This window comes from Mustela nigripes, chromosome 4 (assembly GCF_022355385.1).
Source record: "Mustela nigripes isolate SB6536 chromosome 4, MUSNIG.SB6536, whole genome shotgun sequence".
NCBI classification, from domain to species: Eukaryota; Metazoa; Chordata; class Mammalia; order Carnivora; family Mustelidae; genus Mustela; species Mustela nigripes.
In genome coordinates this window covers 112,395,174-112,421,461 of record NC_081560.1, presented here as the reverse complement: position 1 = coordinate 112,421,461, position 26,288 = coordinate 112,395,174, and the positions used below count along the sequence as shown (strand labels likewise).

Below are 26,288 nucleotides of genomic sequence, written 5' to 3'. Positions count from 1 at the left end.
GCTGCCAGGACAAAGTGGGCTGTCCGGGCACAAACCAGCTCCTCGGGGCAAACTGGTGGACACTGCAGGAGTGAAATTGAGCCACACAGCAAACAGTGTAGCCCACAAGAGAGAGAGAAGCCCTTGGGATGCTGCCTGTGGCCACCCACTGTGCTCTGTGAGGGGTTCTCATGGTGGCCTCCCCCACCCTCACTCAGCCCGCCTTCTTTTTCAGGTCACTCTGCACACAGGACTGGAAGTGCCGACAAACCTGGGGCGGCCCAAGCTGTCCGGCAACTAGCCTCCCAGCTCCAACTGCTCACCGGCATCTGGGAAGAGCCCCCCCACCCCTCACTACGTTCAAAGAACCCACAAGGATAGGACGATCATGTCACAGGTGCAGCCCCAGCAGCCACTGAGTAACTTAGAGGAAAGTTTTCTTTGGGAGATGCAGAAGAGGTCTGCAAGCCATGCTTGTTGGGGCGACTGGTTAAACTGGCCACTTGCGAAAGTAACCACTGGTTGATGGTGAACGTGGGTATGTGTCCCTATCATATCTCCTGGACGTTGCAAATACTCCCAAAGAAGGACCTTTCTCATGTTTCCTGCCATCTGTTTTCAAAGCTTGTCTTTTGGGGGAAGGAGGCACCAGGAGGGCAGACCGGCACCCCGAGAGCAGGAGGCAGGAAGACAGTTTGGATTCCTATGCTCCAAGCGTTGAACCTTCACCGGGACACCACTCAGTCCCGAGGCTACAGGTTCTCACCTTCGCCAGGAAATGTGATCCTTTTGCTTGTAGGTCCTGGAGGTTCCACTCGGTTATGCCCTTGCAAACCTCATCCAAGGTCAATAGAAAGGGGCACTGATTTGGACCTTCACCACTCCCACTGAACTGCTGAGAACCTTTTAAAATGGTTTTCTTTGGTCCTTCATTAATCAACCAGTCTCTCTCTCTCTCTCTCTCTCTCTCTCTCTCTCTCTCTTTCTCTTGCACGCATGCGCACACACACACCACGCACGTAGTTTGCTAAAATTCATTCACTCGGTTGTTCGTTCTTAAACACAAAGGAAAACACGGACATCGGAATGATAATGTGAGGAGTCGTCACCTGGTGGCTCTTTCTGGAACTGCAAGCCTGTCTGAGTTGCTCTCTTCCAGACAGGGGGTCCCCCCTCCCCCCTCCCGGACTCAGAGCAGGAAAGGTGGGAGGCCCTGGGGAAGCCGCTTAGAGCCGTCGCCCCTTGCTTGGAGACCCGCCCTACTGTTATCCTGGAAGCAGGAGGTGGCCCCAGGGGCAGGCGTGGTTCTGCTCTGGCGGGGGAGGGGGGCAGTTCCTCGAAGAATATCAGCGAGTTCCTCGCCCCTCAGTCTCCCGGGAGGAGCTTGGGTGTCCAGATCTCTAGAGGCCCAGGTGGGGCCTCCTTGCTGGGAACACAGACCTTGTCCCAGGAGACGCGCAGGAGTGATTTGTGTTTCTGGGAAAGAGAGCTCGCTTTTGGGGCTCTGGAGCCTGCCTTGCTCCTGTCCCTAGAGCACCTTCCCGTCCTCTTCTTTTCCTCCTTGTCTCCTGCCACTCCACTTTCCATCTGGTAGTGAAACGTTCTGCCTCCTTTTTAAAAGAATCTATTTTATCAAGCATTTTATTTTGTCCACTTGTTCGGATTTTTATAAAACTCAGCCCGTAAACCGGCAGCAACTGTGTTGACTCGGTTCTACCTGCTTGTTGAGACGCTGCCCTTGCTTTCTGAGTCTCCCCGGCCGATGCTGTGTAGACCCTGCCCCTAGCAGCAGATCCGACAATCCTACCTCAGAGCCCACGCCCTTGGACTGCAAGCCTGCCTTGTCTCCGCCTTGCGGGCAGGTGTGGCTGGCTAGGCCAGCCACCGGCGTCTTCAGGAGCTGCCTGGTGCTGTCTCAGCCTCCGTGTCCGGTCCTGGTAGCCACCTGCCAGGGATGCTGAGGTCCTGCCTCTTCATTCTCTGCCTGCTACGTGGTTCCTTGGGTGCACGGAGGCACTCCTTGTCCTGTCCCGGAGCTCTGCCAGATCCCCCCGCTGGGGATGTCCCTCCAGGACCCCAGGCTACCGCCTGTCCTCCCGGCAACTGCCTCTCTCCTCTTTGCTTCCACTTGCCTTTGGTTCGCTCCTTAGCCATAGCTCCGGGTGGACTCAGCTTGGAAGACGGAGAGGATTGGAGGACACAGAGCAGCCATGGCCTTCCTGGGGCTGATGAAGCTTGGCTGATGGGCCCAGACATATCGGCTGTGGGAGAAGAACCACCAGTGCCCTGGGAGTGACATCAGGAGTGAGTGTGGCTGGGAAGACGGTGGTGGCTCTCCGTAGCAGGGTCCCAGTGTGAGGCTGGGGAGCATCCAGAGTGCCCGAAGCTGGCCCCGGCTCTGCCTCATTGGAGAGGAGCTGCTCCAGGTCAGTCAGCTGGACTTGGTACCACGCTCAGGACAGCCAGCGCCTCGGTCAGAGGGAGATAGGAACAAGGAGAAGGGAAAGTCCCACAATGGCAGGGGGTCTCTTTGGGATATAAAAGGTGGTTTTCCAGAGGGAAGCTTCCAGAATCCCTCACTCCTGTGAGGGCCCAGAGCAGGCACCTTGCTACCTTTGCCAACTCCTCCAGGAGCGCAGCAGCAATACGGCCGATGCCAGGCCCCCTGTCAGGCTGTCCTACAGCCACCTCTCCTGTCCTCAGCACAATACACCTTTCAGGGACAAGAACGGACCGAAGAGAGAAGGCAGGTCCATGCCACACACCTGTGTATTTGAGCGGCCAGCAAAATGAAGAATGAATCATCAACAGCTCGGGGCTTTATGTCACCCTCCCAGGAGGCCCCTGGTATGTGGAGTCGAGATGACCAGTCATGGGTTTCTTATCTGCCATCGAATTCCCTGTCCCTTTACAATGAACGTGGTGGCATTTTTGTACATAAAATTATATCAGGACGATGCTTGTTTGTTGGCTGGCCAAGGGATAACTTGGTGTTTGTCGTTGAGCAGTTTCGGTGAGAAAGGAGTTCAGAGTAACTTAGATGGTCAAGTTCCGCTGCATTGTAAATAATGGCGAACATAGTTCTGCGGTTTGTTCTTTGCTGGTGAGCAAATTTGGTCGAAGTGTATGCCTTCCCTTCTAGAACTAATCCTTTTTAAAAAGTGTCCCCATAGCTAGTCACTGCATAGCATCCTAGCTCCCAATTCAAAGCAATGTAAGACAGCACATGCAACCCTGCCTCCCCCTCTCTGTCCTGTTTAGGAAAATAATGATTCTAATTAAAGTGGACATCAGTAATCCTGACCCACAAAGCAAATGACCTAAAAGCTATAAAACTGTATATAGTTCTAGGCTGAATCCTCAGCCATATATGAACTCCATGGTTGTGACAGCACTGTCAAGTGCCCTGTAGCCCGCTGACAGGGAGGAGGCTGGGGAGTGAGCCTGGGGATGGGAACAGGCCCGTCCTCTTTGGTCTGGGTGCCCAGGAACGCCCCACCTTTCTCTGCCCACCAGAGCACTCCCCGGAAAGGATGAGGACGACGCAGGTCCTGTGTGTCATCCTCCGGGGATATTTGCATTTTAGCCTTAATTCTGACTGCAAGTGAAAGGCTCGCCCCACACCCCTTGAAGGTGTGTTTCAGCAGAGGGGTGGGCAGCTCTTACACAAAGCTGTTGCGGGTTCGACCCCGTGGCCTCCTGCTCATGGTGAGGTAGTGAGGGTAGGGAAGAGCCCTGGGCAAGGCGGGATTCAGCATGGTAATGCTGGGAAACGCTGTCACAAGGCCCGTCGATGATGCCGGGTTCCTCGGTGTCAGTGACATTTTGGGGTGGGTAACTCTCTTACTGTGGGCGGTCCTGTGTGCTGTAGGATGGTTAACTGCATCCTTGGCCTCCACCCACAAGAGTCCAGTAGCGCCCCCCTCCCAAGTTTGCTGCGATGACTACGCGTCTACAGACATTGCCAGCCGTCCCCTGTGGGACATCCTGGGCTGAGAGCCACTGGTTTGTCCTGTGTCCACATGTAGAGTGACGGGTGAGGCTTCACGCCAGTGTTAGACAGAAAGCCTGTATCACCGGGCTGTGGGCCTTCCTCCTAACCCCCAAGGCCAGGATGCGCCAGAGGGCTGCAGCATTCTGCCGGCAGGGGAAGGTGGGGAAGATGGCGTGAGCCGCAAAAAGAAGCCGAGGGGTCAGGTCTCACTCCGTACTCCCTGCGGATGCCCCCCCGCTCCGCAGCCCCACTCCTAGAAGGCAAACACTTGTTACCTCCTTTTTCCTTGGCCACGTTTGACCAGAAGCAACAGGAAATTCTTAATGGATTTGTGGCCTTTCTCTGGTTTTAAAAATCAAATCCAATCTCCTTAAAAGGTATTTAAGGTCTGCGCTGATTCCAGGACATCTCCACTTCTGTTTCTCAAGTAAGCCGTGTTCAAGGGATCGCATGCCTTGGCAGTCCTCCCTGGAGAGAACAGGATCCTGGTGGCTTTAACTTTGAATGGACTGGAAAATCATGGCATGGGTGTGGGCAAATGTCTTAAATCTTTCTGTGCCTCTGTATCCCCACCCGAAAATGGAACGAGTCATACTAACCTACCTCCTCTGATGTATTGTGAGGATTATAGAATAACACTTTTTAAAGGAAAAAAAATAATAGTCTTTCATCTATTGAGTCTAGGCTAATGGTTCCCATTCAGTGAATCAAGCCTGTGTGGTGACTTTTCAGAATGTTCTCTGACCACAGACAGTGTCTTCCATCCCAGCCTAGTAGGACCAGGAGCATGTGTTTATTACACTGTTGCCTGGCCTTGAGGAGGGGAAATTTCAACATGTAAAATAGGCTTCACATGACCATACAAAGCAACAAAACACCCCAAATGTTCCCATTGCCAGTGAGGCCTGTTTTAATGGTACTTTTTGTATAAAGTGCCGTAAACAGGCTGTGTATCAGCATCTCATTGTTCGTCCCAAAGGCATCTGAGTGCAGAAGCCCACATAAGACCTGGAAAGAGGTTAACTTGCCTTTCCGGCCACCTCGGTCACCTTAAGTTCTAGTATCTGAGGTGTCCCCAACCCGTTGTGTAACTCCATTGTCTCCCAAGATGTCAGGCAGGGGAGCAGCTCTGAGAACCAATGTCTAAGAGTAAGGCGGGAGGCCCCTGCTGGGTGGTCATCCGGCCCTGGGACTCCCCTTGTTCTACCTGCTAAGGGGGTCTGGGCAGGGGGGACTCCAGGCTCTCTCAGTGAACGAGGCTGACTTCAGCCAGGGTTTGGGAGTCGAGACCTTACAGCGGAGTCTCGTCTGGAGGCATCACTATTCTCTCAGAGTGCTGCTCCTGGAGGGAACAGGCTGCCCACCCCGGTCCTGGGGAAGACCCGGGCAAGGTGGACACCGCTCATCAGGCCAGGCCCTCAGGCAGGCATGCTCCGAGGAGAGCCCAGAAACAGACTTCGGGTTTGAAAAGTGACCGCCGCGGCTGTGGGAGTGGGAACATGACCGGCGTCTGCTGGGTGAGAGCCCAGCGTGGGGCCAAGCTGGACCTTTCCAGTTCCTCCCATACCCGGTGACTGGGCGTCCCTCGCTCCCAGCTTCCTCGGCACCTAGAGGACGCACAGAGGGAGCAAGGCAGAAGATGTTAAATGCATGAGGTAGAATTGCTGCTTTCCCACTAAACTGTGTATTAAGCATGAGAGATTTGTTTAACGTTGGCAAAGGAATTTTAAAAAGTAACAAACTTTGTGTCCTTGTTTTGACTGCCCAGAGAACATCCCCGTGCCTGCCTTTCTTTACCTGTTTTCTCCCTGCTCCCCGCCCTCGCATCCACTTCCCGTGAGAGTTGGTATCTGGAGGCAGCTCTTGGTCCGGTTCGTGTTCACGTCCCACTGGAAACACAGGGAGTGGCCGGGGGAGAGAGGGAGGAGGCGGGGGAAGGGGTGGGGAGGAAAGCAACTTTTTTCTAATTTTTGTATTGGTACCCACAAGCGTTTGTATTTTTTGAATTGCAAACACTGTGTTTTCTGGTCTTTGGGGGTCGGTTGAACTTTGTGTATTGCCTTTTGGAAAACCTGAGTTTTATCACAGTCTTACGCAGATTTGAAATAAATTCTTTTGACACTGCCAACACCTGAAAGACGAGGCACAGTCTGTAACCCGCGCTCAGCCACCAGGTGCGCGTCTGGCCGCCATGGGCCCTGCGTGCAGGGTGGAGGCAGTGGGAGGGGAGGCCACGGGAGGGGAGGTGGCGGGAGGGGAGGCCACCTCTCCCCCAGAGGCCCCAGGCCTTCCACGGCGCCAGAGTCAATCCTGCCGCCGCTGCGCGCAGACCAGGTGTTGGGGCGGGTCCATCTGAAAGCACAGGGCGCTCACGAATCCATTCCTACAAGAGGTGACAGGGCTGGCGTTGATAGCAGGGAACATCACGGTGAAGATACAGCCATGAATAAAATACTGATCAGGGCTTACAAGACACTGGGAGTTGGGGAAGACATCCTCATCTCTGAGCCCCTTCAGCCACACAGACTGCTCCCAGGGGGGTCCACCCTAAAAGTTCCCTCCCTGCGGCCTGCCTCAAAGTGTGATCCCCAGGAACACCCGCCCCGCATGCCTCCTGCTAGCCCCTTCGGCCGGGCCTCAGGACTCAGTCACCTGCCGGATCCCGGGACCGCTGACATCAGGGGCCGTTGCAGACTGAGACGGGGCAGCATGGCATTCACTCGCAGGGGCCCTGCAGGGCACCCCCCCTTGAAAGCAAAGGAAGCAAGACCAGCCACGGAGAGGTCGAGCTGTGACACAGACCCAGTGAAGGACCCAGCCGGGCTTTGATGGCCTCATGTCAATCCAGCACGGACTGTGTACCCCACCCCACCCCACCCGGGGAGGGAGGTGACACGATCCCTGCTCAGAACAATGAAGTGACAAGCACTTGTTCCTAAAAGGGGATCTGAGTGAGAGGCATCACAGCGCCCACCACCACCATCCTGGTGCCACAGACCCACCCTCCATTCAAGCCTGGGGAGAAGCTCTTCCAGAATGCCAGTGAGGGAGGCTTAGGGAAGGCCAGGGACTCAAACTACATTCCCCGTCACTGCAGCTGGCCTTGGAGCTGCACGGGACGCTTACGGTCTGTCAGTCCCGACTCCACTCGCCCTCACCTAGTCCCCCTCTCTTATTTGTGATCCAGACCCTCATCCCAGGGTTCCAAGCCTCGGGTCACCAGGCCCTTCTCCCCCCGGGTTGCTGCGTTTGTCTATTTGCCATCAAAATCAGGCGAAAAGAGTATGAAGAGATGCCTGAGGGGACGGCGGCCTGGGTGCAGCTTCCTGCCTGCTCCACTGGTGACAGCAGCCCTGACAGTCAGGGTCACCCCTGTGCTACTGTTCTTATAGGGACAACCGCCTTGGTTCAGTGGGACATGTGCTGTGCTGTTTCTTCTGGGAAGCAGGGGCTCCAGGTCCATGGGGCCAAGAGCTGTGGGGACAGGAATCTCAAGGTCCTTAAGTGGGTCACTGGGAAGAACGGTAGGCGGGGTGTCGTGTGGAGCGACACTGATCCACCAGACAGTGTCCAGGACAGGAAGAAACCCCCGGAAGGAGAAACAGCAGTGTGCAGGCTGTAAGGGAACACAGATGCAGTCACTGGTCTATTCCGTTCTGAACTGGTCTGAACTGGTCCGTTCCCTTTGTGGCTTCTAGTTAGAATCTTCCTCTTCCTTTGGATGGCTGTTTTTCTTTCTTCCTTTTTTTTTTTTTTTCTTTTTAAGATTTTTATTTATTTATCTGAGAGAAAAAAAACATAAGAGAGCTTGCACGAGCAGAGGAAGGGGCAGAGGGAGAAGCAGGCTGGGAGCCTGACAACCCGGGACTTGATCCCAGGTCCCTGGGATCATAACCTAAGTAAGCCAAAGGCAGACACTCAACCACTGAGCCACAGTCACCCCCGGATGACTGTTTTTCCTGGGGGCTTCTCTCTGCTGCTCATCTTGCTGGAAGAAACCTTCTCAACAGGGAAATAAAAAGCATGGTCTTAAGCCGGATCTCCAACCCTTAAAATACAGGTTTCTTTTAGCCTCTAAACGTTTTAGAGCTCCCAATGGTAACAAAGCCACTCTTTAAGTATTAATTCAGTAAATTACAAAGTGAAACCCAAACAAGGTGAGTAGTTTATACATGGAACTTTTCCAGAACTGAGCAGCCTGTGGGTCCAGAGTCTTGGCTAAGGGCTCAGCTGTCTAAGCCAAACGGTTCCTGGAGGTGGGGGTGAGGCGGGGCTGCCTCGGAGCCTGATCTCTCTGTAGAGAAGGAAAGAACTGACAGGTCACTCCGACATAAATTAAAATCCTCTGTTGTGTTAAAAGTCACAGCTACATATACCACAAAATTGTGTTTTATTTACATAACTTTTTCTTTTAAAGAGTTTATTCATTTATTCGACAGAGAGAGAAATCACAAGTAGGCAGGCAGGCAAAGAGAAAGGGAGAAGCAGGTTCCCCACTGAGCAGAGAGCCTGATTGTGGGGCTCGATCCCAGGCTGCTGGGATCATGACCTGAGCTGAAGGCAGAGGCCCAACCGAGCCACCCAGGTGTCCCCTATTTATATAACTTCTAACGAAGGACATTTTGTATACTTAGGAGAGTAAAAATTACAACTGCTTTTCCCACAAGTCAGCTGCCAAATTTGTACACTGTTGGTTCTTTCATCATACAGTAACATTACACAACTTCTATTTTTTTGTCATTGCTAGTCCCCATACAGTATATTAGTTTTTTGTGGGTTTTTTTTTGTTTTTTTTTTAAAGATTTTATTTATTTATTTGACAGAGAGAGATCACAAGTAGGCAGAGAGGCAGGCAGAGAGAGAGGAAGGGAAGCAGGCTCCCTGCTGAGCAGAGAGCCTAATATGAGACTCGATCCCAGGACCCTGAGATCATGACCTGAGCCGAAGGCAGCGGCTTAACCTACTGAGCCACCCAGGCGCCCCTACATTAGTTTTTGATACAGTGTTCCATGATTGTTTGCGTATAACACCCAGTACTCCATGCAATCTGTACCTTTAATACCATCATGGGGCTCACCCATGTCTCTGCCCCTCTCCCCTCTAAAACCCTGTTTGTTTCCTGGAGTCCATAGTCTCTCATGGTTCGTCTCCTCCTCTGATTCCCCACCTTCATTTTTCCCTTCCTTCTCCTAATGTCCTCCATGCTATTCCTTATGTTCCACAAATAAGTGAAACCATAGGAAAACTGACTTTCTCTGACTTATTTCACTCAGCACAATCTCCTCCAGTCCCACCCATGCTGATGCAAAAGTTGGGTATTCATCCTAATGGCTGAGTAATATTCCATTGTACATATGGACCCCATCTTTATCCATTCGTCTGTTGAAGGGCAGCTCAGTGATTTCCAGTTTGCCTGCTGTAGCCATTGCTGCTATGAACATCGGGGCGCATATGGCCCTTCTTTTCCCATCTGTCTCTTTGGGGTAAATACCCAGGAGTGCAATTGCAGGGTCATAGGGTAGCTCTGTTTTTAACTTTTTGAGGAAATCTCCACACTTTCTTCCAAACTGGCTGCACCAACTTGCATTCCCACCAACAGTGTAAGAGGGTTCCCCTTTCTCCACATCCTCTCCAGCACATTGTTTCCTGCCTTAATTTTTGCCAGTCTTAACTGCTGTAGGTGGTATCCCCATGTGGTTTTGATTTATATTTCCCTGATGCTGAACATTTTTTCATGTGTCTGATAGCCATTTGTATGTCTTCTTTGGAGAAGTGTCTGTTCACTTCTTTTTTGACTTGGTTATTTGTTTTCTGGGCATTGAGTTGAGAAGTTCTTTATAGATCTTGGACACCAGCCCTTTGTAGCGTCATTTGCGAATATCTCCTCCCATTCTGTGCATTGCCTCTTTGTTTCGTTGACTGTTTCCTTTGCTACTAAACCACTTTTAGAAAATAAAAGGCAATCTGGGGGCACCTGAGTGGCTCAGTTGGCGAAGCGTCCAACTCCTGATTTTGGCTCAGGTCACGATCTCAGGGTTGTGAGACAGGGCCCTGCATTAGGCTTTGTGCTCAGTGGGGAGTCTGCTTGGGATTCACTTGCCCCCTTTCCCTGCCCCTCTCCCTGCTCATGTGCTCACTCTGTCTCTCTAAAATAAATAAGTCTTTAAAAAAAGAAAAGGCAATTTAAAGCTATTAGCATTTACAAATCAATAAATTATTAAGTTTTCGAAAAATCACATTACAAGCAAATGCCCAAAACACCAGGGAAAGCAAATCTAGTGCAAATCTCACCGGACAGGATTAAGCATCCTTTTCAATAGGTTTGCTTTCTACGCCCAGTGCAGCTGGCCCTTCCCACCACACACTCATTGCCGTGAAACAGACACTTTAGGAATTACACATTTTATTATTCCTGAAATTTTTTCCCTAAAAACAGAAAAGCGGCCTATGAAATATAAAATAAATAAGAAGAATCTGGTAGTCTTATAGGGGTCCAGTTTCAGTGCAGCAGCATTTTGCTGTTCCTCTCTTTATTTTATAAAGGTCTTTACTTCACCACTCGGGAGGAATTTATTTTCTTGATATCAACCTGACTCAGAATCAGCGTCCCATTTTTGAATTTTCCAATCTGCCCAATCCGTCTGCTGGACAAAATACTGGGAGCTGATTTCTTCTTTTTGGATTTCCTGCAGTTAAAGGGAGAGAAAAGTACCAGAGTTAAGCTTATGAAGAAGGACAAGAGGATGGCAACACCAGCAACCAAGTGACCACGGTCCGCTCCTGCAAACTCCTGGGGTCATCCTGTGCACCCCTCCACCGCCCTACCGCAACCACCACCCACCTTCCTGTGGTCCCTGAAACATGCCAGCCGCCTTCCTGTCTCGGGGCCCTTGCACTGGCTTCTTCTGCGGAGAATGTTCTGCTACTGATCTTTCTAGGCTGTCCCCTCCTCTTCACTCAGTTTTCAACTCAGAGGTCACCCCCCTGCCGAATGACATCCCAGCCCTCCCACCCCCAGTGATATTCTTTTATAATGCTTTACTGCAACCTCCTCACAGAACCTGACATTCCCATGCTTACCTGTTTGTAGGTTTTGAGGTGTTTCCCTCACTACAATGTAAGCTCCCCAAAGGCAGGTATACTGCCCCCCACCCCGGGGCGATCATGGCTGAATTCCCGACACCTGACACCTAAGACACCTACATGCCTGGCGACAGAGGCATGTGGCCAGGACAAACGACCACCCATGCACAAGCTCACTAAAGAGTCCAAGAAAAGGGTTAAGACAAAAGAAGTCAATTCTGAAACGGTAATTCAGGGAGCAAGGAAAGGCATGTTTGGACCAAAGCTAAGACACCAGCATGAAGAGACTCGATGATCTGTTCCTCAGGTCACGGTGCTCTGCCTCCTGTGGTACGGCAGAGAACAGGACACGGCCCTGGACCCCGGTGCCACACAGGCAGGCTTTTAGCGCGGGCTGGGAATGTCAACCTCAGTTTCTCCACAAGTCACCTGAGCTGTCTGATCTTTGCAAATGAGAGCCTGGAGGAGATTCCTGATTCAGTTCTGAGGCAGCTGTTCAATTTGGGACACTGTCTTCCCCCTACCCGGGACTTGCTCGGAACACATGAGGGGCAGTGAAGCACTCTACCGGGCTAGAAACACCAGGTAAACTCCAGGCGTTAGTTTCAGAACTCATCAATAGGTTTACCCAGATCATTCCTCCCCAGTACCTGAGGATGTCACTCACCTGTCTTCCTGCCCTCTCCTCTTCTTTTTCTTGAAGATATCTGTGTCCTGGGCCTGATTTCAAAATTTAGGATAATATACGTGTCAATAGTGGATAACGGAGATTCAAAAACAGATAAGAAGTATGTGATCAAAAGCCAGTGAGGTGGGCGCCTGGGTGGCTCAGTGGGTTAGGCCTCTGCCTTTGGCTCAGGTCATGATCTCAGGGTCTTGGGATCGAGCCCCGAATCGGGCTCTCTGCTCAGCAGGAGGCCTGCTTCTCTCTGTTTCTCTCTCTCTCTGCCTACATGTGATCTCTGTCTGTCAAATAAATTTTAAAAATCTTTAAAAAAAAAGCCAGTGAGGCACCATTTACTTTTCATCTTTTTCTCAAGCAGGCATATTAAACATACCCTGTTTCATCCTAAAGCTCTTTCAAGAGTGTCAAAGGTCATTCCAGAAAAAACTGACAGGAGAAACATTCCATCTTTCACTAAAGGGGAAAAGGAGGGAGCACAGCATCTACCCCTCTGTCATCTATCATAAGCCCTTGTGTTCTGTACACTGTAAAACGCAACATAGGAGAAAGACCACAATAGCTGATGGGATCTGAGCAGGAACTCGCTATTTCAGAGCAAACCCTTCACATGAATATGCCGGCTTCCCTGGCTAGTGTTAGAGAACAAAGCTGACTTGAACAGGGGAAGGAACGATCATGTCACTCTCTACCCTACTGTGGCCACTGCCTCCCGACTCCACTGCGGCCAACTGCGGTCACCTCCTCGTTCTAGCTTGGTAACAAAATGGCTTTTACTCGTACCATTCTCTTTTCTTCTTCCTTGGCTGCCTTCTTTTCTTTGATTTGCTCCTGCAACACCTTGTAATTCACGTAACTGTTTTTGGGAGGCTGAAATGCAACAGGAAAAATAAAACCTAGAGATACCATTTTTTTATTTTGCAAGGATCTCCCAGTGACCTCACCTCCCCTGCCTTGCCCTGGGTTCTCCCCTTTCCTGTGGGTATCCCGTCTGCTGATGAGACAGAAGCAGCCCCTCACCTGCGCACCCAGCATGATGGCGCGTTCCCGTTCCAGGAGTCGTTCCTTCTCTTTTCCATAACCCGTGATCCCGAACCGGTGCACTTCCAAGCGAGCCTGTGGACGCAGAGTGGAATGAACCCCAAGTACATTCCAGAGAACCCCGGGAAGAGATCTACCTCTGGGGTAGCCCACGTCAGACACGATGTGCTGGAGTGGGAACTCTGTCGTGCTGTGGTTTACAGAGCTCTGTGGCGGTCTTACGTAATTTCTTACCATAACCTCCCAACACTCGTTTTCCCGGGTTGAATTTTGGGCAGGTGAAGCAACAGACCTAGGATTAAATGCTGAGCTCTGCAACTAGGATTCTCTCTGAAACAAGCTACTGCCCCTCCAGACAGGAATTTCCACTTAAAAGTCCCTCTGTACACTAGCTCCCTCTGAGAAACCACTTCTCATAGATGCTTCGAACACAGATTTGTGTTTGTTTGTTTAAAGATGCTGCAGAGGAAGAGAAATGCCCTTTCTCAGCAGTGAATTACCTCCTCCTATCTTTTTTCTCATGCATTTTAAAAACGTAGTTACAACCGCAGAATACACACTTCCCTCCCTGCTTCTCGACTTACCTCTGCATCATGGGCCCTGCAGCCACAAACCAGTGTGTTTTAAGTGACAGCCTAGTATTCACCACCGGAAGGCAGGGGATTTGCTTAACCATTATTTCAACCACTGGACATGGAAATATATATATATGCATATATAAACATATATATTTTGGGGGGGGGGCACTCCAAAACTGAAAAAAATGGAAGTTTCAAAACACATACCTTCTCTAAGTTAAATTCTTGTCTCTCCACACCTTTCTCAGGGATACTAGTTTTGGTCTGAAAAGAAAAAAATTCTTATTAAGATCCTCTGTGACTGTATCATGGGAGCATTTGTCACCAACAGAGCAGTCATATTTTAAAAAGCCTTGAAACTGGCCCAGATGCCCAAATACCAAACGATAACACAAGCATGTTACATGGAAGTCTTCATCAAAGAAAAATAGAGAAAAAAAAAAGTTAAGGTATCAAAGCTTAAGAAAGGATGAGCATTTTTTTAAAAATACAAAACTAGACAAACCATAAGTGACTCTTAATCTCAGAAAACAAACTGAGGGTTGCTGGGGGGAGGGGAGTCGGGAGAGGGGGGTGGGATTATGGACATTGGGGAGGGTATTGCTATGGTGAGTGCTGTGAAGTGTGTAAACTTGGCGATTCACAGACCTCTACCCCTGGGGATAAAAATATATTGTATGTTTATAAAAAAATAAAAAATTAAAAAAAAAACAAAAATTAAAAAGATGATGAGAGAGACCAACGTCTCTCATAAACCACATGCAGAAGATTCTGTTCAGTGGGGGTTTAGAAGAGGGTTAGTGAGCAGGGATTCTGGAGGATAAACACTGTATATCTTTTTATTATTTATTTTTTTTTTAGAGGAGAGAGTGTGTGTGCATGAGCGGGGGTGGGGCAGAAGGCAGGGGAGAGAGCGTCTTGGGCAGGCTCCATGCCCAGCGCGGAGCCCACTGTGGGGCTCTATGTCATGACCGAGATCATGACCTGAGCTGATATCGAGAGTCGGACACTTAACCAACTGCGCTGCTCAGGCGCCCCTTAAACATTGTATTTAAATAACTCTTTCCCTCTTTCTTCCCATCCACCCATTAAAATAATGGCTAACAAAACTCTCTTAACTAAATATTTTTACAGGAACACCACATTTCTAGAAATGGAGATTTGGTTTATAAGTCTCAATACAAAATAAAGGTGCTGCAAATGCCTTCAAAGCATGTGACTCTTCACACCGACACGGCCACTAGCTATGGTGACCAGCCCACAGAACTGACCAGAAGCTTGAGATCTGAAGGAAATGTACTGTCACATCTGGCTAACAGCAGTGGTCACCACTCCACCCCAGCCACCAAGTCTGGGCCAACAGAAAGCAGGGTCTGAAAGCTGGGGAGCCTCCAGACGAAGGACCCTTGCAGCCGACCGCCCACCAGGGAAGCACCTCCCGCCCATCCTGCTCAGCAGGGGGCGGTGTGGAGGGCTGCAGCAGTGCCCTGCACCACACCCTGCTGAGACAGGGGCCTCGATCACAGCTGTCTGCAGGTCTCTGGGTCCCTCCTGGACTCTGGCTAATCCTGGTTGTATTGTGGGTCTGTGGGTCGATCACTGAATGCTTCCCCAGGTGACAGGCTCTCTCCGTGAGGCCATGTCCTGACTTCCCAGAGGGGTTCTTACGAAGTGGAAAGAGCGCTCACTGCTAAACGTTATTGGGGTCCGGGAAACGGGAAGGCGTGGCCAGTACTCTCAGTGTTGACTGATCCACTACGAACGACGGCCCCACTGGGCAGTCACCACAGTGCTGCTCACCCACTGGCACGCTGCACAGTGACTCCTGGCAGGACAGACAGAACACGGCACTACGAGGAGGTCTGCCACGCTCCAAGCGTGTGGCCCCGGTCTGTGCTTACAGTCACAGTAAATGCATCTTCCACGTTACTTTACCAAAATTCCTGACTTTGATGATGCTTACGATTTTCCTCACTCCTGTATTTCACAGAATCAGATGCCTTAATTAAGACCACGGGCACACAAAGGATGCCAGGCGCTTCCGTTCTTCTTCCCCAGAAAGTCTTATTTCCTGTTCCATGCCTGGAAAAAAAATGTCTTTACCCTGAAGTTAAAAATCCTTTGCTGCTGGCATGCACACCCAATCTATTTACTATGATAAACAGTACTACTTCTTCTGGCTTAAGTCTTAATGACTTCGGGATCACCCAGATCCTCAAACACAAATGGTAAGTTAAAGAAGAGAAACTGTGTGCGGTTCACAGACCTCCAAAATCCTAGGAAACATTTACCTCATTTTCTAAAAATTTAAGTAGTTCTCTCTCTCTATTCTTCCCTCCCATCCGTCCAACGAGGCACCAGCTAACCAAAGTTTTCTGAGTTGAAAATTTCGTTCAGGAGCATGAGATTCCCGGCATTACTGGAGATGGCACAGGTTCCCTTGGCTGCCCCACTTCCAGAACATCGCCGTGAGGAAGGAACATCTAGGAGGACCTAAGCGCTGTAATAAAATACTTGGCTACCTGCGTGACTGTCACCGTGGGGCTGAAAGCCTTGGGTCTGGGGACGAGAGTGGCCCACAGAGGAGAGGGCCACAGCTTCCGATGTCCCTGCTTTCCCCAACACCAACCCCACAGAACACCCCAGAGGCTGCATGCAGGCCTCAGTTCACCCCGGCCATGGGGACACCGGGCCGAGGGCCTGTGCAGGCCTGGGTTGCAGGTCTGGTGGGACATAGATATGTTGCCATTTTCAAGCCCTCTGTTTACATTTTGCCAGAAATATCTCCGCTTTGCAGCTCTCGATTTGTCTGAGAAAAGGTCTGGATTCTAGATCCTTGTTTATCATAAAGGCGAGCATTCTTAGCTCACTATTTGCTCAGTTCATAGGCATGACCCTGTCAATATCTAACTTTTATTCACAGTTTTAAAGAACTTTCAGTCCATTACTTAGCATGTATTACCTGATTTAGAAACCATCAGGGCTCCTCCCTGTCTGCTCTCCCCTGGTGCTCACTGCAGAAGGCAACACTGGGTCCTCCCCTGCTTCTAGGCTTCCCTGCCTACCTGAAGTTAGGTAGGGCTATGTGAGTTTCTTTGGCCAAAGACACGTGAGCAAAGGGGAAGGATGCCCCTTCCATAAGGAACCTCTAAGAGCCAACCATCGACTCCCCTTCTCCGCCAGAGCAACTGAGAGCTTTCCAGCTGGCGGAGTTCCTATTATCCTGGGCCCCTAGACAACGACAGTGTGTGACAGCACACCGTCCTTGCCAACCCTGATGGACATGTAAAAATAATTAACTTTTGCCTTCAAACCACTAAGATGTAGGGACTAAACTATCGAACCACAGACTTATCTATCCTGACCACTAGAGCTATAGGGTCCCACACACAGGAAAGAGAAAGCTTTGCACATTTTGAGAACTTGCATGTCAGGCTCCGAAGACAGAAGAAAGCTATAAAACGAAGGAAGAGTTTGGGGTGCGAGATGAAGGCCGGCAGGCCCCTGGGGCTCGGTGAACGTGTCCATGGGCTGACTGGCTGCACTGGTAAGATTCTTTTCTTCTACTAGTCACTGCCCAACCTTTGTCCAGAGAGAGAGCAATTGGGTAAGTAAACACTTTCTTTTTTACCAGCCCTGGATTTGCTAAAGAACAGGGGTGTGGGGCGCCTGGGTGGCTCAGTGGATTAAGCCGCTGCCTTCGGCTCAGGTCAGGATCTCAGGGTCCTGGGATCAAGTCCCGCATCAGGCTCTCTGCTCAGCAGGGAGCCTGCTTCCCTTCCTCTCTCTCTGCCTGCCTCTCTGCCTACTTGTGATCTCTCTCTGTCAAATAAATAAATAAAATCTTAAAAAAAAAAAAAAAAGAACAGGGGTGTGGAGCAAAGTTACAGGGTGCCCTGGAGGGTAGAGGATTTCAGGGTTGAGCCGCAGGGAGGGATCAAGATATTGCAGAGGTCATGAGAACAGTAAGCACTGAGGCGGTAACATGGGGGACAGGTCTTTCTTCCTGGTGAAGATTCCCAGTCCATGCGCTTCTGTTACTCAAAGGACAAGGAGCCTAACCTAATCTGCTCGCTCTCCACTCGCTTGCTCTCTGTCTCTCTCTCTCTCTAGCGAACAGCTTTCAAGTCAGAAAGCCTGGGGTCTGAACCTGAGCTCTGGTTCTTACTTCACATCCACAGTCCCTTCTGTGGAATCCTTAGAAAATTCAGAGGCTTTCACATTTTAGGAAGGTCACGCTGCCAACGTACTGAAGACAAAATACCACTTGGAGTGGGGGCCACGGCAGAAGCCCGTCATTAAGGACATTCGTATCTCTGCCGCACGAGCTGTGGATATTCAAGCCAAACGGAACAGACAAAAATAATGCCTAAGCCTCGTATGAGTTCAGGTCAGGTTTTGCTACCAAATAAACCTGCACCAAGCTTCCAAACAAAATCAAACCAAAGCTGTGCCTTCCAAAGCTCTGGGCTTCTGTAACTGCAGAGAGAGGGCAGCTGACTGTTGAAACGTGGGGCAAGTATCTTAGTCTCTCTAGGCAGCGATGAAGACAGGGAAACTTGTCAGGATTCAGGGAGATAAGGAATTAGCGACCAGACTAAGTAAGTAATCACTCGAGCGGCAGACAAGCCCCATAAATGTCAGGTGTTACAATGATCTGCTACGTGCTTGGGAGCGGTCTGCACGCACCTGTGTGTGGGCCACAGGAGGCAATAGGCTCTTTGGATCTAGAGTCCACTGTCCTCGGATTTCTAGGATGTCTTTTTTTTTTTTTTTTTTTTTAAGATTTTACTTATTTATTTGACAGAGAGAGATCACAAGTAGGCAGAGAGGCAGGCAGAGAGAGAGGGGGAAGCAGGTTCCCTTGCAAGCAGAGAGCCCGATGTGGGGCTCGATCCCAGGATCCTAAGATCGTGATCTGAGCTGAAGGCAGAGGCTTTAACCCACTGAGCCACCCAGGCGCCCCTAGGATGTCTTTCTTATCTCTTTCTATGGAGGCTACAAAGGAGGCTAAGGTTCAGGACACAGATGATGCTAAGGGCGAAGAAAATACCGAGAAGACACATCAGCCAAGCAACTCTCGGCTCTTTTCCAGGTGCTAACCTGGGGCTTTCACTCCCCCTCACAGGCAGCCTCGCACTCAGTCCTTAAATCCCAAGTCCAGGTCGGCCCCGGCCTGACCCTGCACCACAGCTCATCTTCTCTCCCCTCTGTCCTACACCGCTAGGCTTCCAGCTCCCAGACCCCCTCAGGCCTTCTCACCCCCCGGGCACTCTTCCAGTGTGTTGGCTCTTCCGGCTCCTCTCAGGGGCCAGCGTTAGCAGAGTGTCACCTCGTCCTGAGACTGCCTGCCCACTCCACTGAAAGGACGCTCTGTCTCTTACTCTCAAGACCCTATTTCTTTCCCTTAGAGGGTTCAAAACTTTTTTTTTTTTTTAAAGAGTTTATTAATTTGAGAGAGGGAGGGAGGGAGAGCGAGCAAGCTAGCATGAGGGGCAGAGAGAGAGGGAGAGGCTGACTCCTGGCTGAACAGGGAGTCTGAATATGGGCCTCGATCCCAGGACCCTGGGATCATGACCTGAGCTGAAAGCAGACACTTAATCGACTGAGCCACCCAGGTGCCCTTTAAAACTCTTTTTAACTATATTATTAATTGACTTGGGATCTGACTCTAGCAGTAGACTGTATACTCCACAAGGGCAGAGGACTGTATCTCGTTCACTGCTGGATCTAGTGGGTCTGGCAAGTAGTGGGCACCCAATTATTTGTGAATAAATGAGTTAAGTGCATAAATGATCTGTTACCTACTATTTCCTACCAAACTACTTCTATAGTCACTGCTTTATAAAAGGGATAGGATCAGGAAGTCCATTTATAGGTTAGACAGTTGGAATGGGTAAAATGTTCTATAAATGGTGGCCAAGTTCCCTGATTAATCCATGAAATGGAGTGATGTTGGGGATGGGTTTCCCCACAGAGCCAACAAGCAAATGCTCCCACACCAGCTACAATTCAACTCAACTGTGACATGCTCTACCTGGAAATGGCATCAGATTGCACAGGTTACGGGCTCAGTCCTACAAGACTGCCGCCCACATCACTCAGCAGCCACAAGCCCGTGCTGTCGCCTGTCTGTGCTTTGGACCAACTGCCTACAGATCAGCAGCTCCCACAAACCCCCTCCTTGGGTTCGATTAGTTTGCTAGAGTGGCTCACAGAACTCAGGAAAGCCATCCACCTTACAGCGCACTGGCTGACTGTAAAAGGATGTAACTCAGGAACAGGCAGATGAGGGGACGCACAGGGCAAGGTATGTGGGACAGAACGAGGCACTTCCATGTCCTCTCTGAACGTGTCACTCTCCAAGCACCTCCACACGGTCACCAACCTAGCTCTCCCAACCCTTTGGGTTTCTACGGAGGCTTCATTACTTAACTATGCCAGATTAAATCGCTGGTCACAGGCAGTCAATTCAACCTCCAACCCATTACTTCTCCCCAGAGGTCAGGGAGATGGCACTGAAAATTTCTAAACCTCTAATTGTGCAACTGATTCTCCTAGCAACCTGTTCCCACCTTTAAAGCATTTCCACATCACTTGCTAACAAAAAACACCTTTACATCCCCTAGGGAATTACAGGGGTTACAGGAGTTCTGTGCCAGAAATGAGGCACAAAAACCAAATATAAATATATTTCTCATTATAAATCTCCATAGTACACCATGGACCCTGTTTCAATACACAATGCTGTTTAATCACAGTATATAGGTCACAGGTCCAAGTTCTAGGGAAAGAAGGTCACTTCTGGGGTTCAGGCAGGGCTAGCTGGGTTGTCCAACTTGTATCTCTCAAGTATTCTCCAAAGACAACCAGCGGACTCCATGTGGGCTGTTATTACCTTACTAGCTATTTGGGCAGATTCCATGTCTGTCTGAACTGTCCTACAATGACCCGAAGCTTTCAGAGAACAGGGACCACAACTATTATTTACTACGTTATACAAACCCTTGGCATAGCATGACTTATCCTAATTACTCCCAGCTGACATCCTTAGCTGACATCCCCTTTACCAGGATATGCCATTAATACCCAGCGTTCTCTTCCTCTGTATTTGTTTACAAGTCGCAATACGACATGGAGTTTTTTATAGGCGTATGTGTTTTTATTGTGTTCGTTTTTGGTCTCCTTATCCAGACACATTCATGTGTTCAAAAGATACGTTTTAAAAAGAAGGAAAGGGAAGGACTGCCCGGGTGGCTCAGTGGGTTAAAGCCTCTGCCTTCGGCTTAGGTCGTGATCCCAGGGTCCTGGGATCAAGCCCCACATCAGGCTCTCTGCTCAGCGGGGAGCCTGCTTCCCCTGTCTCTCTGCCTGTCTCTCTGCCTACTTGTGATCTCTGTCAAATAAATAAATAAAATCTTAAAAAAAAAAAAAAAAAAGGAAAGGGCAGAATGCCAAGAGCAACTGAAAAATTTTATTAAGGTCAGAAAATCCAAAATGTTGGATAAGCTGAGGTTCCCAAGAAAAGCCAATGAAAAAGGCGTCAATCAGAAGAGGATGAAAAAGGATCTAACAGCTGGAAGCAGATGTTCTGTTACTAAGAGACAGAGAAATGCACTCACTCAATGCCAACGTTTTTGTGCTATTAGAAAACTTTCCATTCTAGAAAGAACCCAACGAGTGTAAGAGGAAAGAGAAGACCGAGACACCTGAAGAAATGAGAGAGGTATACAGATGTTTGTGTGTTAAATTCCCCAAACCAGAATTATATATGATGCAGTGTTCAACATTTTTCACTGCATGGCACACACAGAAAATACTATGGTACACAAGGTTTGGTGCACAAGGGTTTGCTATCGTAATACTGACCACTGTAAGCTTCCCCGGCTGGCCAATGTGGTGACTCTGACCAGCTGAATGGCCAAGGAAATCCACTCCCTGGCCTACCTGTGACAGCTCCCAGTGTTCCAGTATTTGGAGTTGGAAACTGACCTAGAATCCTAAAATAAAGGTAGATGATTACAAAAAGCACTATTAGTCTTTGAGGAAGACAAGCTGGTGAACCTGACATGAAGAGCTACCTGAACGCTAGGAAAGATACCACAGCTGGGTTTTTTAAACCACAAACAAGATGCGGTAAGCACTGGATGCTAGCACGTGCTCACACACGTTCACCAAGAATGATGCAAGCCTGACTATCTTTGCAGTGGGTTGAATTGTGGTCTCCAAAAAGAGATGTGACCATGTTCTAATCCCCAGAATCAGCGAATGGATCTTATTTCTAAAAAGGGTCTTTACAAGGGCGCCTGGGTGGCTCAGGTGGTTAAGGAACTAACTGCCTTCGGCTCAGGTCATGATCCTGGAGTCTCGGGATCGAGTCCTGCATCAAGCTCCCAGCTTGGTGGGGAGTCTGCTTCTCCCTCTGACCTCTTGCCTCTCATGTTCTCTCTCTCTCTCTCTCAAATAAAATAAAATCTTCAAAAAAAAACAAAAACAAAAAAGGGTCTTCACAGTATAATTAAGGATCTCATGACGGGACCCGTCCTAGATTTCGGGTGGGCCCTAATCCCAATGATAGCTGTTCTTCTAGGAGAAAGGTAGAGGGAGATTTGAGACTCTGATGAGGAGTTGACGGTGATGCAGCCACGAGCCAAGCCTAGAGCCACAGGTGGAAGAAGGAAGGATTCCCTTTCGGAGGCGAGTGTGCCCAACCAACACCTTGATGTCGGCCTTTCTGGCCTGCAGAACTGTAAGAGAACAAACATCTGCCCAGCAGCCCTAGAAAACCAATACAGTCCCCTTTTCCTCTGATGATAGACAAAAGTTTATAGGACATGAGGAATGCAACAGAAATAGAATGCCTGGATTTTTGCACGGATCCTTAATGCCCTTGTGGGGAAAGTTGGATAGGCAACTACACCTCTCTCCTGGACCGAATTTTGCATGAGACTTAACACATTCAGTCTGGGAGAGATTACTGCTCAGTGAAATCTAGCTGCTTTCCACCGGAATGCAAGTTCCTTGAGAAAAAGCAGTTTTGTCTCTTTTGTTCAATGCTGTATCCCCATGACTTGCGGCCAGAAATAGTTGACTAACTGACTTTTCTGAGCACCATCAGGCAGAAGGCTTATCAGCATGGAAGGGTACACTCAGCAGGCTTATGTTCCTCAAACTCTGTACATGCCTAAGGAAGTCTTGTCTTCAGAACTGGCCCTCCTGGTTCCTGAGAGCTGACCAATTGGGTGATAAGAGTGTTTTTGCATCCCCAAGGCCCTGAGCTAAGCTGTACTGAGTTTGCCCAGATTATTTATAGCAACAATGTGATTGATGGTTAATATCTACTTTTTTCCTGGGTGCCTAGAGCTTCAGTAACTACTGTCAGTCTGTATGTCTACTTAACGCATTTCTCAGTGAAAACTGTGGATACCCAGGCTGGGGTGAAATTCCATGGCTGGCCAACACCCCACAAGCTGTCACACGTTGCCACTGGGGGAATGAAACACATCCCATGCAATTCCACTGGGAGGGGACATCTACACACTGACACCTGGTTTCCTCCAGGCCTCCCTCCCTGCACTTTTTTCCTGCACTGCTTTTACTCTGTATCCTTTTGCTGTGGTAACTTGTAACCATCATGGTGACTTCATGCTGAGTGTTGAGGCCTGTGAGTGCTTTTCGCAAACCATCAAGCCAAAGGGTGGTCTTGGGGATCCCTGACACGGTCTAAAAAGACAGTCATCTAAGGGAGTCTGGCAGGCTCAGTTGGTACAGCCTGCAACTCTTGATCTTGGGGTCATGAGTTCAAGCCCCATGTCAGGTAAGAGTGCTTAAATGAATAAAACCTTTTATATGTTTTTTTATTAAAAAAAAACTTTTTGAAAAACAATTTATTTATTTGAGAACGAAAGAGAGACAGAGAAAGCACGAGCAGAGGGAGAAGGAGAAGGAGACTCCCCGCTGAGCAGAAAGCCTAGCTCCCAGCACCCTGAGGTCACAATCTGAGCTGAAGGCAGCCTAGCAGACAGAATCACCCAAGCAGCCAAACCCTTTAAAAAAAAAAAAAGAAAATGGAAAAAGAGAGAACAAAGAAAAGATGCCTCTCTAAAACTGCGATATCAGGGCTTTCACCATATACACAGAAACTAACCAACTCATTACCTGTGTGTTTTCATCTCGATCCAGCTTCTCTTTTCTTTTCTTATTTCTGCTGTGAAATTCTATCACCTCTACTGGCCCTCTGGGGTTCTTCAGGGTTGGGGGAGATACCGCAGCACTAGGGGCTTCTGGTCCTGAAGGGGAACCAGTGGGGGTCACAGCAGGGGCACACCGCAGCTCTTCTTGGAGTTCCTTGAAGAAGCTGGAGGCACTCTTCCTTTGACCTCTTCCAAAGGAACCAGGTAGGGGAGCTGGCTCTGCTGCCGCCACCGGCGAGACCGGCGTTTCGGCACCTCTCTTCTTGGTTTCTCCTCTCTTCCTGATCCTTTTCTGTTCTGGTTCATCTTCTGTCTCCTCTGTTTCTTCAAACACAGAGCAGGAAAATAAATAGCTTTGGCTTTATCAAATTGTCAAATCACGTGAATGTGTCTGTATGTACGCCACAGCTATCAATACCCAGAAATACAAAGAAACAAAAGATTTCTTTTTCTTCAAATGGGGTGATTTTTGCACAATTTGGGGCAGGGGTATTTTTATTTTCTTTTAAAATTTTAATTCAATTAATTAACATATAAGTATTATTGGTTTCAGAAGTACAGGTCTGTGATTTATCAGTCTCATATAATACCCAGTGCTCATTACATCACATGCCCTCCTTAACACTCATCACCCACTTACCCCATTCCCCATGCCCCCTCCAGTAACCCTGTTTGTTTTCTATGATTCTCTTACGGTTTGTTGTATTTGCACAATATGTAGAATCCAAGACGCAACATCTTTTGCTAGGTAACTAACTATGGTCGTGTCTCTGACCCACAGTGCAATTACTTCAGCCCTGACCTCAGTCCATACTAAGAGCAACCTCAAGGCAACAGTCTCCAGGGAACTGGCAATCCCCATTGGCTCACACTTTGTGCGAAAAAGGTCTGCCACTACAGCTGATGTTTTATTTTTTGATACTCTCTAGGGTTGCGGGTGGGTATTACAGTCTTCCCATTTTTTTTCAGTTATGCATTAGGATGAACCTACGACAAGTGGTTCAATGTGAACACATTAATTTTCTACGAAATCCCTGTATTGCCTCTATGTTTCACCTGTTCAATTCTGACCAGCCACCTGAAGACTCTGACATCAAGTGCTCACCTGCACCGCAAGTATCACAGCGCTTTCTAAATACCGACTGATCATTTCTGTTTACTTATATACAAGGTACCTAAACTTTGGCATTGGGCACCTAAAAATGGGTAGTTACGGCCCAAGCCTTCAGAGCTCCTTGAATAATCTCAAGCCTGTGCTAAATAAACTATATTTAGGATTTGGCAGAATTTTCTTTTCCTCTAGTTTTTAAACCTCTCAAGGCCAGAGACTAAGTCTTCTCTGTCCTCCGATATATTCCCAAGGGGGTAGAAACGTCCTGTCCACAGGCCAAGTCAATACAAGGCGAGGGGCAGGGGCTGGACAGTCTGGACACTGGAACCCACGCTCTGCAAATTAACAGCTAGGTGAATTTCGGTAAGCATTTTAACCCCTACGGCTTGTTTCTACATTTGTAATAAATGGGATTAATGACCATGTATTTCACCAGAAGTGAAGATTAAATGAGTAAATACATGAAAGACGGGAACTATATGGCAAATTCTCCATACTTTTTAGCTATTATTTTTACTGTGTAAGTGAGCTTAGAATCTTTTTTTTTTAAGCGTTTATTTATTTATTTGACAGAGATCTCAAGTAGGCAAAGAGGCAGGCAGAGAGAGAGAGGAGGAAGCAGGTTCCCCACTGAGCAGAGAGCCCGGTGCCGGGCTCCATCCCATGACCTGAGAGGAAGGCAGAGGCTTTAACCCCAAGAGCCACCCAGGTCTCCCTCCCCCACCAGCTTAGAATCTTGAGCAATGGCTCCCAACTACAATAGCTTTCGCAACAGCACGTTACAATTTGAAGAAATGTTTGCTCCTTAAAGACACCAATGCCCAGGCTATCTCTTGCCTGAACAAGGGATGTCACCTAACCTGGACCAAATTCTCCAGAATGTGTGGAACTGTCCTTTCCTACTAACGTGCCAGGCGGTGGCCAATCTCAAATAACCGTTTTTCTCTCCTTCTCCCCAAACAAAAAAAGAGAGGACGGCCAACTTAGTGGAAGGAAGTCCGCGGGGGAGGAACGCACTGAAGGTTGGGGAACTACGGAGACAAGGTGGCACCAGGGCGGAGTGGGGCAAGCGGGCTTCGCAGACGGCCGGGAAATGTCCACGGGGTGGGGTGGGGGGCTGTGCTCGGGAGCCCAAGGTCCTGCGCGCATCACACGCTGCAAGCCTGAAAGCCTCGGCGCTTCCGACGAGCAGCCACGCCGTTGCCCACACCCAGGGACGGCTCGGGAGGCTCGGTCCAAGAAGAGCCACGACCGTGGGGCGCGGGGAAGGGGACCTCTGTCGGAGGCGTGTGCTGCACCCACCCCGGGAACCAGGTCGAAAAGCTGAGGGGTGCTCCACGTGCAAGGGCCGAGGGCGGCCCAGTCTCGAAGGTACAGCAGACCCTCAGCGGCCAGTCCGCTTCCCACGTGGGCCCCGAGTTCCCGCACTCACCCAAATCGTAGAGGTTCCGGAGCAGGGCGTCCAGCAGCGTCTGCGAGCCCGGAAGCGCGCGGGCCCCCAGCCCCTGCTCCTGAGCCATCCGGGGCGGAGGGTGGGGTGGGGGGCGCCGCCGCGGTGCCGCCCACAGCCCGCGGGGCACCCACACTTCCGAGTTCCGACGCGCTGCGCGCGCGCGTCGCAGGTCCC

The 26,288-nt window shown here is 49.6% G+C and overlaps 3 protein-coding genes across 6 annotated transcripts in view; 2 read left to right on the top strand and 1 right to left on the bottom strand.

Moving 5' to 3' along the window:
* TRIM67 (tripartite motif containing 67) overlaps nucleotides 1–6,101 on the top strand; it is a 47,228-nt gene extending 41,127 nt beyond the window's left edge. For all 3 annotated transcript variants that reach the window (XM_059397338.1, XM_059397337.1, XM_059397339.1), the window contains one exon: nucleotides 215–6,101. In XM_059397338.1, coding sequence (XP_059253321.1) covers nucleotides 215–280 — 66 coding nt within the window. In that variant the 3' untranslated portion in view covers nucleotides 281–6,101. The remainder of the gene's footprint in view (nucleotides 1–214) is intronic.
* Nucleotides 6,102–8,304: 2,203 nt separating this feature from the next.
* C4H1orf131 (chromosome 4 C1orf131 homolog) lies at nucleotides 8,305–26,265 on the bottom strand. Of its 2 annotated transcripts, none has more exons than XM_059397335.1 (7): nucleotides 26,094–26,265; nucleotides 23,516–23,874; nucleotides 13,565–13,621; nucleotides 12,759–12,854; nucleotides 12,522–12,608; nucleotides 11,724–11,776; nucleotides 8,305–10,659 (listed from the first exon to the last, which is right to left on the bottom strand). In XM_059397335.1, exons 1-7 carry the CDS (start codon nucleotides 26,179–26,181, stop codon nucleotides 10,521–10,523), a joined length of 879 nt encoding a protein of 292 aa, XP_059253318.1. In that variant the 5' UTR covers nucleotides 26,182–26,265; the 3' UTR covers nucleotides 8,305–10,520. The 2 variants fall into 2 exon arrangements, with proteins under 2 accessions (XP_059253318.1, XP_059253319.1); XM_059397336.1 differs by having other exon boundaries at nucleotides 23,516–23,868.
* Nucleotides 25,836–26,288, top strand: part of GNPAT (glyceronephosphate O-acyltransferase) — a 36,520-nt gene continuing 36,067 nt past the window's right edge. Inside the window, exon 1 of the mRNA XM_059397334.1 lies at nucleotides 25,836–26,032. The gene's annotated coding sequence lies outside the window, so the exon portion shown is untranslated. The remainder of the gene's footprint in view (nucleotides 26,033–26,288) is intronic.